General features: G+C 54.1%; 1 protein-coding gene across 1 annotated transcript in view; it reads left to right on the forward strand.

Moving 5' to 3' along the window:
* Positions 1–12,865, forward strand: part of TMEM63C (transmembrane protein 63C) — a 95,317-nt gene that overhangs the window by 51,365 nt on the left and 31,087 nt on the right. Inside the window, exons 8-10 of the mRNA XM_006157109.1 lie at positions 3,818–3,855; positions 7,189–7,331; positions 9,178–9,226. Of these exons, the coding sequence (XP_006157171.1) occupies positions 3,818–3,855; positions 7,189–7,331; positions 9,178–9,226 (230 nt within the window). The remainder of the gene's footprint in view (positions 1–3,817; positions 3,856–7,188; positions 7,332–9,177; positions 9,227–12,865) is intronic.

The following is a 12,865-nucleotide window of genomic DNA, read 5'->3' on the forward strand; positions in this document are numbered from 1 at the left end:
CTGAACAGCAGGCCTCCGTCTAGGTTGGCCATTCGCTCAGCAGGTTGCTGTGGAGCGCCCGCTGTGTGCCAGCCACTGGCCTGGGGACTGGGGACGGGCAGTGAACACAGCGTCCTGCCCCCTGGTGCTTTCCTGTAGCGGGGGGAGGCCACCAGACAGATGCATGGAGGACGGTGACAAGAGCATGAGGGGAAAGGGGCAAAGAAGGCGCTCCACAGTGACGGCAGGGAGCAGTGGTACGGCCCGCAGTCAGGACTGGGCTTGGGCAGACGGTGACATCTGAGAGGGGGCCTGAGAGCACCGAGAAGCCTGAGAACTTCCCATGTCCTGTCACGCCCATGCCCGCCTGCCTCCCTCTGCCCACCACAGCTGAGCTCCTGACAGGGTGGTCTCTGCTTGCTGGCTCCATTCCCTCACCTCCCACCCACCCCTCAGCCTCCCTGGACATGCTCCCCCCAGTCCCTCCCTCAGATGGCCCAACGGGCTCTTTTGTCACTTCCCACCTTACCTGATCTCAGAAACGTCTGACCCTGTGGACCGGCTCTCCTTTTCCAGCAGGTGTTTCTGAGATGTTGCAAGCTCTGGGTTCTGCTCCCGTCTCTCTGACCGCCCTCATCTGTCTCCATTGCAGGCCCCACCTTCACACCTCAGGCTCCCCACAGCTGACCCCAAACCTTCCTCCCCGCTCCCTGTCCACTCAGACTCTCCTGGGCGGTGTCATCCACTCACACACCCCTTCCTGCCTCTCTACCCGGGAAAAACCCCCCCCAGCCAGTCCTCTGGGCTCCAGCCCACTCACCCAGGGACCTTCAGAGTAGCTCCACGTGGATATTGTAAAGGCATGTCGGAGTCACCATGTCCAAAGCCTTCCATGGTGTCCTTACCCCACCTGTCCTAGGTCCCTGGACTCAGACCCTTCCCCCTCGCTCCTGCCCTGGGCCCTGGGCATGGCCAGGTCATTACCAGGTTCTGTGACTTTTACCTCCCCAGTTCGGTTTCTCTCCCACCTCCCGCTGTCCCCAACCCCAGGCCTCCATCGGCCTTGTGCCTGGCCGACTGCAGTGGTGCTAACTGATCTCCCTAGACTCACACTTGCTCCCTCCCCATCCGTTCCCACCTACACCCAGAGCAGCGGATGGGGACACGTGGGGACACACTTTTCCCCCACATGCGCCTTTAATTTCTTCTTGCCTCGCCTTGCCTGATAGTTTGGCCTTCTGCCCTCCTGTCTGGCCTCTCTCCTCCCCACTCCCAGAGCAGCAGCCATTCTGTTGTCTTTGGGATCCTCAGCGGCACCACCTCCTTCCCCGTGGGCCCTTCCCGTGCTCTTGCCTAGATTTCAGCTCAGGCTCCGCTTGCCCAGGGAGCCCTGGCCACCCACCTGGCCCGGATCTTTGGCCAGAGTTCGTGGGAGATGCACCCTTTCCTTCCACGTTGTTAACCCTGTCTGTGGTGGTCCCTCACCTTCACGGCCTTCTGCTGTGTCTGCTTCCCCATGAGGGCAGGCGCAGCGCTGGGGGAGCCACCGCCGTGTCCGCCATCCAGTCCAGCCAGCCACGGGGTCGGCATTGGTCCGTACTCGTTGGATGTAACGAGTGAATAGAACGTATCCGTGCCATTCTGATCCCTCCAGAAGATTCCTTCGCTTGCCAGGGTCTGCCCTACTGGGGGGGAGCCTCAGACAGGTTTCTCAACACCATGGAGCTTCTTGGTAGAAGGAGGACAGTGGCACCTACCTTCCAAGGTGGCTCTCAGCTTTATTTTTAGAAACGTCACTTTGGGTTTTTAAAAAACTCTTTTCACAATGACAAAAATCAGTGTATTTTAAAAAGGCTAAGAAGATAAGTCATTATGGTGGCCGTGGCGAGGTCAAACTGCAGGAAGTCGACATTAAATTAGATGAGGAAGGCGAGCCCAGAGAGGTGGCATCTACAGGGATCTCCCCAGTGGAGGGCCTCGGCCAGGGCTGAGTGTTGTGGACGGAGCAAACACGTCTGTCTATAGTGCCCCGAGCAGGTTGCAGCAGGCACCCTTACCCACTAGGGACAGGGTGAGGAGGATGGGGACCAGGAGAGAGCCACTGATCATGTCATTTGGTCTCATTATCTGAGCTGGCTCCTGGGGACGAGTGGCCATTTTCTGCCAGGACAGGGAGAACAGGAGAGGTAGTGTCTGCATCCCATGATGCTGTTCAGCTGCTGAGTTTTTGGAATGGTTTGTGTCTTCAGAGCTACAGCATGCATGCAGGGTGTGCGTGTGTAGGTGTGTGCACATGTGAACATGCATGCACTCACAGGAGGGAAAGGGAGAGACAGGCCCCACGTCTGTGTAGTTTTCTTGGGAACATAAGTCACACTTCTCTGCATGACGTCTGCCCTTTCATGGATGGCCCGTCCTGTGTGTATTGTGTACCTGTGCACAGGTGTGTAGATCACCAGCAGGCCTGTCTTAGACGGGGCTGAGTGCCTTTTAGGTGGGCGTGTCCTCACCTATGTACCTAACCATGAGGGCCATCAGAAAACCTCCTTGCCCCCTTGATAAAGTGCACCCGTTTGCCCCAGCGTGGAAGTGAGGAAAGACTCTGGGCAGGGAGGGGTGAGCCAAGTCTTGTCTAGCAAGTCACCCCTCCCTGGGGACGTTCCCCATTACTCCCACCAGCATGCTGGCCCCCTTCATTGCTCTGGCTCCCACCTGGACATCTGTCCTTACATCAGCTCCCCAGGACACAGCTCGGTGTCCATGCAGCGGACACGCCCCTGGTTGACCGTTCTCACCATCAGCCTGACACGGGAGGGGCTTAGAAGGCATACCTTGCACTGAAAGGAGCACGGGACTTCCTTCTGTTCCTTTCACCGCCCTCATTGCCTCCTTTTGCAAAGTGCCCCTCCCCCAATCCACATGGTTCCTGTGGCCTGTGAATCAATAGGGCCCGCCTGGTTCACGGAAGTGCACGTGACCCAAATGGAGCCAGCCCAGAGCTGCAACCTTGACCAAAATTGTGTGAAATCCTCTGGGGTCCCAGATGGACGTGTGCACCAGATCACAGCAGCAGCTACCAGCCCGGCAGCTCGCAGAGCCCTGGGCTCCGGCCTGCCCTCCCACACCCTTCCCAGGCCAAGTCCTCGCGAGGTCCTCCCCAGCCTCCCAGAACCCCCCCAGTGAAAGGCTTCCTGGACAGGGCAGGACCCTCGGGTGTAGGAGAAAAACCCAGCTCAAACTTTAATAGTTTACGCCAAAGGAAAGTGTGTGGTTTGAGTCTAGGAAGTCCAAGACGGCCGCTCCATGCATGTGTCCTGGTAGGCGCAGTGGCCCAGGACCCTGTCGGGTCCCCTCCTCGGTGCCAGCACTTTTCTCGGGCTGTCTGCCTGTGGCACCGAGGACGGCAGCAGCCACTGAGGCTCCGTGGCATCCACCGAGCTCGGGAGCGCTGACACGCATATCGGTCCCCTGAGAGAATCTTCACTGGCTCATTTGGGTCATGCTCCTCCTGTCATCGTGTCACCAGAGGGAGGCCCCTGGTGGTGGGCAGCTCTCGGGGCCACATGCGTCCCAAGAAGGATGTTTCTCAAAAAGAAGCAACAAGGGAAAGGGCAACATGACAGAGGAGTCCCTTCTGTCCCACCAGTCCCAGGCCCACCTTCCAAGCCCTGCTCCTGTGCCAGGGTATAGGCTGCCCATGGCTTCTGGGGGCCAGCTGACTCAGCAGTCCCCTCTGACCCACACTGAGCCCCTGGGCTCTTTCCTAGGAAGAGGCCCACCTGGCCCCAGGGCTGGCCGGGGCCTGAGGTTGCTCACAGCTCCTCTCCTTTCTTCCCAGGGCTTCTGTTCCTGGTTCTTCAACAGCATCACCATGAAGTAAGTGGGCCTCGGGGCACGGGGAGGAGGGGTGTGGAGTCCTGCAGGAATTCGCAGCCCCCAGCCTGGCATGACGGGGCCTGTGCGTTGTACCCCAGCGCCCGCACTCCGCCGCTTTGGCCTAGGGGGAGCAGAGGCCCCTTTCCCAGTCACAGCCAGTGAGATGGGGACTGGGCACTGCCGCTGCCCATTTCAGCTCCACCACCGCCCTCAGGGAAGGGCCACCTTTAATAGCTGAGTCCTTACTCCCGTGCTTCTACAAGTGTGCCCATGAGGGCCAGCCCGTGGTAGTTAAGGTGGCTGGATCCCATGTGGCCTACTGAGCGGTTCGAATCCTGCACCCAGTGGCTTAAGGAACATGCCAGGTGCATGTGCATGTGTGCCCAAAACCCTGAAAGGAGGGAGAGATGAAGGAGAAGGGATTGCGGCATGACCATGCCCCATGGGGTACTTTCTCCTTTCCCTCCCTCCCTGTCTGTCTCTGTTTCTCTCTAACAAGTATATATATATATATTTTTTTTTTTAAAGGTAAAAGAATGTGTTTATGGGTGGCGGGATTCAGGGAGTGCCCAAAGGCATGTCAGGCTCTGAGGCCGAGGCAGAGCTGTGCGCACACGTGCACGTGGGTGTGCATGTGTGTATGTGTGTACACGTGTGCCTGCCCACAGTGGGGGACAGAGCTCTACATGTCTACTCAGCTGAAGCGTCTGGCTGGTGTTGGGAAATGAGGACGAGTGACTTGGGGTCTGGCGGAGAGGGAGTCGCGCTTCGGCACGATGACGAACACAGATGAATTCACAGAACGCTAATGACCAGTATGCAGGAGGGATTTCTTTCTCCTGGTGGGGACTGCAGACCCCTCCTCCACAGTCCTGCCTTGCCTGGTCACCATGCTCCTGAGGGGCGACCTGCGCCAGGGGCCCCGTGGCCGCCGTTGGCTTCTGTGCAAGGACATCTTCCTTCCCGTGGCCCACGCACCCCCTGCAGGGCTTAGCTGCAGCCTCCTGGGCACCTCTCTTTCTCCAGACCTGCCGCAGGTGTGGAATCCGGAGGATGCACATGTCTGAGCTCCCTGGCTGGGCCTTGGGAATCCCAAACTGGGCCCGGCCCAGTGGCCTCTGGTGTTTGGTCCCCAGCCCTGACGGTGACTCCCTGTGGCCTCGGCCTCCTGTCTTCCTTCCTTTAGCAGAGTCCCCCGAAGATGACGTGACTGCTCTGTGCAAGGTTCTGGATTCACTCGTCTTAGCCTTGTGGGGGGAGAACAGGGGAGGCTTTGTTTGTTTGTTTGTTTGTTTTCTTGGCACCTTCTCTAGTTTTGCTTCATTGACTTTTTTTTTTTGGAGAGGTTTTCGCTATAGGGCGCGTGCGCTTGCCAGACAGACAGAGAGAGACATAGAGACAGAAAGCGAGAAATCACCCCCCAGGGGGGATGGTCATGCCCCAATCCCTTCTCCTCCATTCTCCTCTCAGGATCTTGGGCACGCACGCACACGCGCCCAGCGTGAGTTTTAAGCCACCGGGTCCGGGATGCGAACCGCGGTCGACTACGTGGGAGTCCAGCGACATAGCCATTACGCCAACTGCTGGTTCCCTTCATTGATTTTTTTTTTCAACACTCGCAAACCACCACAGATACATTTTCATTAAGAGAAACATGGAAACCCATCTCCAGTCTCACGCCCTTCTCCACTGCGCCCCTCCATAGAAGCAGTTCCTGTCAACAGCTTCAAGGGAATTTTTTTTTCCTTTTTTTTTTTCCTAAAAGAAAGATTTTTGCTCTAGGGAATGTGTGCTTGCCAGAGAAACAAAGAGAGACAGATAGAAAATGAGAAATCACCCCCCAGGGGATGGCCACTCCGCAATTCCTTTTCTTCCATTCTCCTCTTGGGATTTGGGTACACATGTGCATGTACCCAGCATGAGTTTTAAGTTACCAGGTCCAGGACTCGAACTGTGGTCAATTACATGGGAGTCCAGTGACATAAGCATTACACCATCTTTTTAAAGTATGCAGTACTTATGTCATTCTTTAAAGTTCCCTGGGCCAGGCTGGCCCTTTGCTCTCTCTGCCCAGTTGGAGGATTGGAGGTTTTCTGGGACCCCCACCACCCCGCCGCCAGGCATCCTGGCATCCTGAACCTGCAGCAAAACCCTTCCCTGTTCCCTGACACTCAGCCTTTTCCTCAGTTTCCACTTGCCCCATTCTTGGGGCTTAAATTCAGGGCAGGATGTGTGTTCACAGCTTGAAGTTAAAATTTTGAGCACTTTAAGTAATTCCCTAAGTGGGGATATTGAACACCTTTAAGATGGCCTTGTTGTAGTACTGTTTAAAAATAAATCTAAATGGGGCCAGCAGGGGGCATGGTGGTTAAGGCAGTTAGACTCCCACATGGCTAACCACAGTTCGAATCCCAGACTTGGCAACTTGCTTTCTCACTTTCCTTTCTATCCTAATCTCTCTCTAGTCAGCTTCAAAAAAATAATTATAAAATTACTTTAAAAATAAAATAATGACAATGAATAAAATTTCAAAATTTAATTTAATTTAAAAATACGAATCTGAAGAAGTAATAAAAAGGTGAGCCAAATCCCACATGGCCAACCACAGTCCAAACCCTGGCCCTGGCAACCTAAAAGGCATGCCGAGCACATGTGCATGCGCGCTCCAAATCCTGGTGTGAGGGCGAAGTGCAGACAAGGGATTGCAGCTTCACCACGCCCCACTGGGGAGTGCTCTCTCTCTTTCTCTCTCTCTCTCTCGCAAGTACATATACTTTCTGGCAATTAAAAAAAGGTGTGGCCAGCAGATGGTATAGTGGTTACATCTGGACTCCCACACGGTCAACTGTGGTTCGAGTCCTGGACCCAGTAGCTTGAAAATCACACTGGGCATGTGTATGTGCATACCCAAGATCCCAGGAGGAGAATGGAGAAAAGGGGATTGTGGCATGGCCATCCTGCCCGAGGGGTGATTTCTCACCTTCCCTTTCACTGTTTCTGTCTGTCTCTCCAGCAATAGCACACACCCTATGGCAAAAAAAAAAAAAAAAAAAAAAAAAAAACCCTCTTGAAAAGAAAAGGAAATCCTTCATTTAAAAAGTGCTTCCAGGTTCCTAGGTGTTCATCTGTTTATCCATAGTCTCTATCTTGGCGTGTCTGTAAGTTCGGTGAGATACACTGTAGACATACCGGAAGCTTTGAGGAGACAGGTGCTGTTTCCAAAACAAGAAAAGTGCGGGGGCAGGGTGGTAATCCCTCCCTTCCTCTACCTCCTCGCAGCCTCACTGCGGCCACACTGGCTCCTCAGGAATGTCCTCTTCCTGTGTCTTCCAGGGATGACGATCTCATTAGCAAGTGTGGAGACGACGCCCGCATCTACATCATGTTCCAGTACCACCTCATCATCTTCGTCTTCATCCTCTGCATCCCCTCCCTGGGCATCATTTTGCCCATCAACTACACTGGAACGGTTTTGGGTAGGCGGAGCTCCCCGTGCCCTGGGCCCAGAGCCACTAGACCTAAGCGGCCACCTGGTGGGCTGGACAGGGGGTGGGCCTTGGGGGTCTGGAAATCCGGATTTTTTTTTTTAAGAATGATTATATTTAATGTTATTTATTTTAATTTGACCAGGGAGGGCCAGAGAAAGTGAGAGAAAGAGAGAGCAGGAAAGCAAGAACACAAGCCTCCAGGTCCAGGACTCGAACCGCATTTTGGCCACATGGGAGTCCAGCACCCTTAGCCACCATGCCACCTGCCGGCCCCAGGAGATCTGGATTTTAATCCTGCCTCTGGAAGTTAGTTCTCATGTGACCTCAGGCAAGCTGTGCTCAGCTCTGTCTGTGGGGACTGGAGCTGATGCACTCTATCACCGGTGTGCCCCAGGGCTGGGCACGTAGCATTAATCCTGTCTGGAACTTCATGTTTGCTCCCATCTCCATGGTGCACCTGGCCAGGACTTTCCGGAGACCCTTTTATGCCAAGTGACCTCGATTCCTCCCTTACCCTCTCGGGGGGACACAGTACCACGAGGGCAGGATAGGGCTCGCAAGACTTCTGCCACAGTCACCGTCACGGGGCCAGTGTTCCTAACAAAATAGCATCGGGGAGGGTGTGGCTCTGAGGACAGACAGACCTTGGCCCCACAGGTTTTACCTCGTCCGTTCCCCAGAAAACACTTCCCCCACGCAACAAATGATTGACCTTACTTGACCAATGAATCCCCTCTGGCCTTGGCTTCGCCAACCACCCTGAGGACCGGGACATACAAGTACCTCACACAGTGCCCGATAGGTGGAAGGCGCTTGGCAAACAACAGCCAGTATCTGTCTTAGACTTACCCAGATGGGCAGGGTACCCGGGTGCTGTGGAACGGCACCTCCGGTATCCAGGTGGCACCCATCTTTACTTTCATTCTTTAGGTTTTTGTCTGTTTCTCCTCAACCACAGGTAGACCTTAATTATTAATAATTCGGTGTGACTTACTGAAGGCCCACACCCCCCAAATTCCACTGTCAGAGTAACTAGCTTCTGGGTCCTATCTTGTGAGTCTGGCCCTCAGAGCTAGAGCATTAATAGAGATAATATATGAGGCCAGCAGATGGCATAGCAGTTACGTCATTGGACTCCCACATAGCCAACCACAGATCGAGTCCCACACCTGGTGGCTTGAAAATCACACCAGGCACATGTACATGTGTGCCCAAGATGCTGGGAGGAGAATGGATGAGATGAGATTATGACATCACCGTCCCCCTGGGGGGTGATTTCTCACTTTCCCTCTCACTGTCTCTGTCTCTCTCGCTCTCTGGCAAACACACACACCCTAAGGCAAAAACCTCTAAAAAAAAAAAAAAGTGATAATGTAATACAAGATTTTTAGACACATTTTGCCAAAGCTAGAGATGTCTGAATCAACAAACTAGTATGCTTAGCCAGAAAGATTTATTCTGTTCAAACAAGGCAGTGTCACGTGCTCTGGAGTTTGAGTTCTTGTGACTGTCACCAGTGCACGGTGTTGCTCACTTCATCGTTCTGCGCATGACCAGCCAGCCAGTCCCTTCAACAAGCATTTACTGATGTTCTTCCGTCCCAGCGGTGCCCGGGGAAACCAGGTGAAGGCTTGGCCTTGCTTTTTGCCGAGAGCCCCGATCAGCAAGACCAGGGAGGAGAGCCCTCTGTTGGTTTTGTTGGGGACAAGCTCTGGGGAATCAGAAGGCAGAGCAGGACATAGGCAAGCATGTCTAGACCCCAGGAAGTCATTCAGGAACCTTGGATTCTGGCCCTACAGCTACCAAGGAGCCCAGCAACTCCCTTCTCTTTCAGACCGCAAGAGTCACTTTGGTCGGACCACCATTGTCAATGTCTCCACAGAGTAGGTACCTGATCTTCTTACCTCCTGTTCTACTGCAAGGGAAAAAAAAAAAAAAAAAAAAAAAAAAAACAAAAAACCCTCTTGAAAAGAAAAGGAAATCCTTCATTTAAAAAGTGCTTCCAGGTTCCTAGGTGTTCATCTGTTTATCCATAGTCTCTATCTTGGCGTGTCTGTAAGTTCGGTGAGATACACTGTAGACATACCGGAAGCTTTGAGGAGACAGGTGCTGTTTCCAAAACAAGAAAAGTGCGGGGGCAGGGTGGTAATCCCTCCCTTCCTCTACCTCCTCGCAGCCTCACTGCGGCCACACTGGCTCCTCAGGAATGTCCTCTTCCTGTGTCTTCCAGGGATGACGATCTCATTAGCAAGTGTGGAGACGACGCCCGCATCTACATCATGTTCCAGTACCACCTCATCATCTTCGTCTTCATCCTCTGCATCCCCTCCCTGGGCATCATTTTGCCCATCAACTACACTGGAACGGTTTTGGGTAGGCGGAGCTCCCCGTGCCCTGGGCCCAGAGCCACTAGACCTAAGCGGCCACCTGGTGGGCTGGACAGGGGGTGGGCCTTGGGGGTCTGGAAATCCGGATTTTTTTTTTTAAGAATGATTATATTTAATGTTATTTATTTTAATTTGACCAGGGAGGGCCAGAGAAAGTGAGAGAAAGAGAGAGCAGGAAAGCAAGAACACAAGCCTCCAGGTCCAGGACTCGAACCGCATTTTGGCCACATGGGAGTCCAGCACCCTTAGCCACCATGCCACCTGCCGGCCCCAGGAGATCTGGATTTTAATCCTGCCTCTGGAAGTTAGTTCTCATGTGACCTCAGGCAAGCTGTGCTCAGCTCTGTCTGTGGGGACTGGAGCTGATGCACTCTATCACCGGTGTGCCCCAGGGCTGGGCACGTAGCATTAATCCTGTCTGGAACTTCATGTTTGCTCCCATCTCCATGGTGCACCTGGCCAGGACTTTCCGGAGACCCTTTTATGCCAAGTGACCTCGATTCCTCCCTTACCCTCTCGGGGGGACACAGTACCACGAGGGCAGGATAGGGCTCGCAAGACTTCTGCCACAGTCACCGTCACGGGGCCAGTGTTCCTAACAAAATAGCATCGGGGAGGGTGTGGCTCTGAGGACAGACAGACCTTGGCCCCACAGGTTTTACCTCGTCCGTTCCCCAGAAAACACTTCCCCCACGCAACAAATGATTGACCTTACTTGACCAATGAATCCCCTCTGGCCTTGGCTTCGCCAACCACCCTGAGGACCGGGACATACAAGTACCTCACACAGTGCCCGATAGGTGGAAGGCGCTTGGCAAACAACAGCCAGTATCTGTCTTAGACTTACCCAGATGGGCAGGGTACCCGGGTGCTGTGGAACGGCACCTCCGGTATCCAGGTGGCACCCATCTTTACTTTCATTCTTTAGGTTTTTGTCTGTTTCTCCTCAACCACAGGTAGACCTTAATTATTAATAATTCGGTGTGACTTACTGAAGGCCCACACCCCCCAAATTCCACTGTCAGAGTAACTAGCTTCTGGGTCCTATCTTGTGAGTCTGGCCCTCAGAGCTAGAGCATTAATAGAGATAATATATGAGGCCAGCAGATGGCATAGCAGTTACGTCATTGGACTCCCACATAGCCAACCACAGATCGAGTCCCACACCTGGTGGCTTGAAAATCACACCAGGCACATGTACATGTGTGCCCAAGATGCTGGGAGGAGAATGGATGAGATGAGATTATGACATCACCGTCCCCCTGGGGGGTGATTTCTCACTTTCCCTCTCACTGTCTCTGTCTCTCTCGCTCTCTGGCAAACACACACACCCTAAGGCAAAAACCTCTAAAAAAAAAAAAAAGTGATAATGTAATACAAGATTTTTAGACACATTTTGCCAAAGCTAGAGATGTCTGAATCAACAAACTAGTATGCTTAGCCAGAAAGATTTATTCTGTTCAAACAAGGCAGTGTCACGTGCTCTGGAGTTTGAGTTCTTGTGACTGTCACCAGTGCACGGTGTTGCTCACTTCATCGTTCTGCGCATGACCAGCCAGCCAGTCCCTTCAACAAGCATTTACTGATGTTCTTCCGTCCCAGCGGTGCCCGGGGAAACCAGGTGAAGGCTTGGCCTTGCTTTTTGCCGAGAGCCCCGATCAGCAAGACCAGGGAGGAGAGCCCTCTGTTGGTTTTGTTGGGGACAAGCTCTGGGGAATCAGAAGGCAGAGCAGGACATAGGCAAGCATGTCTAGACCCCAGGAAGTCATTCAGGAACCTTGGATTCTGGCCCTACAGCTACCAAGGAGCCCAGCAACTCCCTTCTCTTTCAGACCGCAAGAGTCACTTTGGTCGGACCACCATTGTCAATGTCTCCACAGAGTAGGTACCTGATCTTCTTACCTCCTGTTCTACTGGCCGGGGGTGTTGGTGGGGAGAGGAGAGCCAACATGTCAGGTAACAGGCACCACTCCGCCGTCGAGAAAGGCCCGGCCTCCCTGGGAAGCCAGGTCCCAAGTGGGATGTAGGCCTCACAAGCTCTCGGTGGGGCAGGACTCTAGGTGCCTGTCTTCTGATCTGTCATGAACAGAAGCACCTAAATGGACCCTCTTAGAGATATGGAGAAACGGTCCCTCTGCTTAGTACATCTAGCTCGTGAGAGGCAGAGACCCTGGGCCAAGGAGAGGTTTTAGATGCTGCGTCCCTGCCCACCGATAGGTTCAGTCATCCCTCAGATAATTGAGTCACGGACCTGGCAGTCCGCTCCACTCCGATTCCCATAGCAAGGAGCCAAGGAATCAGATGACTGGGGTTCATGCCCCACCTCTGCCATTAACTGGCCCTAAATCTGGGTGACCTGCCCTCCCCTAAGCTTTAGTCCTCATCCAGGGTGGGGAAGGGGTTTGGGACATGATCTCTAAGCCCCTACCCTCTCCAGTTCAGGAACCTGTGGGTTTCAGCATGAGCTGACCTCATCAGTGGCCAAATCAGCTTGTACTGAGCCAAGTGGCCTGGCTGGGCCATGCTGAAGCCCACTAGGTGTCTTGGCCAGCCAAGGCCCACTTCCCGACAGCAGCAGAAGCAGTTTCAGCACGAGCGAGCAAACTGCACACACTCCTGCCTCTGTTCTCGCCGCACCGCTGCCCCTCTGCCTCCTGCACTCCTGTGATACACCCCGGGGCAGGGGGCATAACCACAGTGCTACAGTCTGCAGAAAGGGGCCATGGCATCCTGTCACCTTTCAGCCAGCCCCTTCTCCAGGAGCTTTTCCCTGGGTGGGCCAGCCATGTTCCCAGCAGGAAGTGGATGCTGGTAGAGCAGCCAAGGGCCTTCAATGTCCAAGAATCCGTATGGGCAGAGAGCTGGAATATTCCATAGAGACCGTGTCGTGTAACCTGGCCCCTCTGCAAACACTGAGGTCGGCAGCATCTAGCCAGAAGGAGGGTGGTCTGGGCACTGTAAGCGCTGGGGCAGGAACAGAGATCAGAGATGCTTTGGAGCAGGTGGCTTTTCTTTCCTTGAACCACACCAAAGAAGGTGGGCCCTGGACACCTCTGGACAGTAGTCCTGGCCAGGTGCCTGGGGACAGCGTCACAGGAGGCAAAAGCAAGGATGGCCAACATGGCCTGCGTGCCA

Source organism: Tupaia chinensis, unplaced genomic scaffold (assembly GCF_000334495.1).
Source record: "Tupaia chinensis unplaced genomic scaffold, TupChi_1.0 Scaffold000528_1, whole genome shotgun sequence".
In the NCBI taxonomy this organism is placed as follows: Eukaryota; Metazoa; Chordata; class Mammalia; order Scandentia; family Tupaiidae; genus Tupaia; species Tupaia belangeri.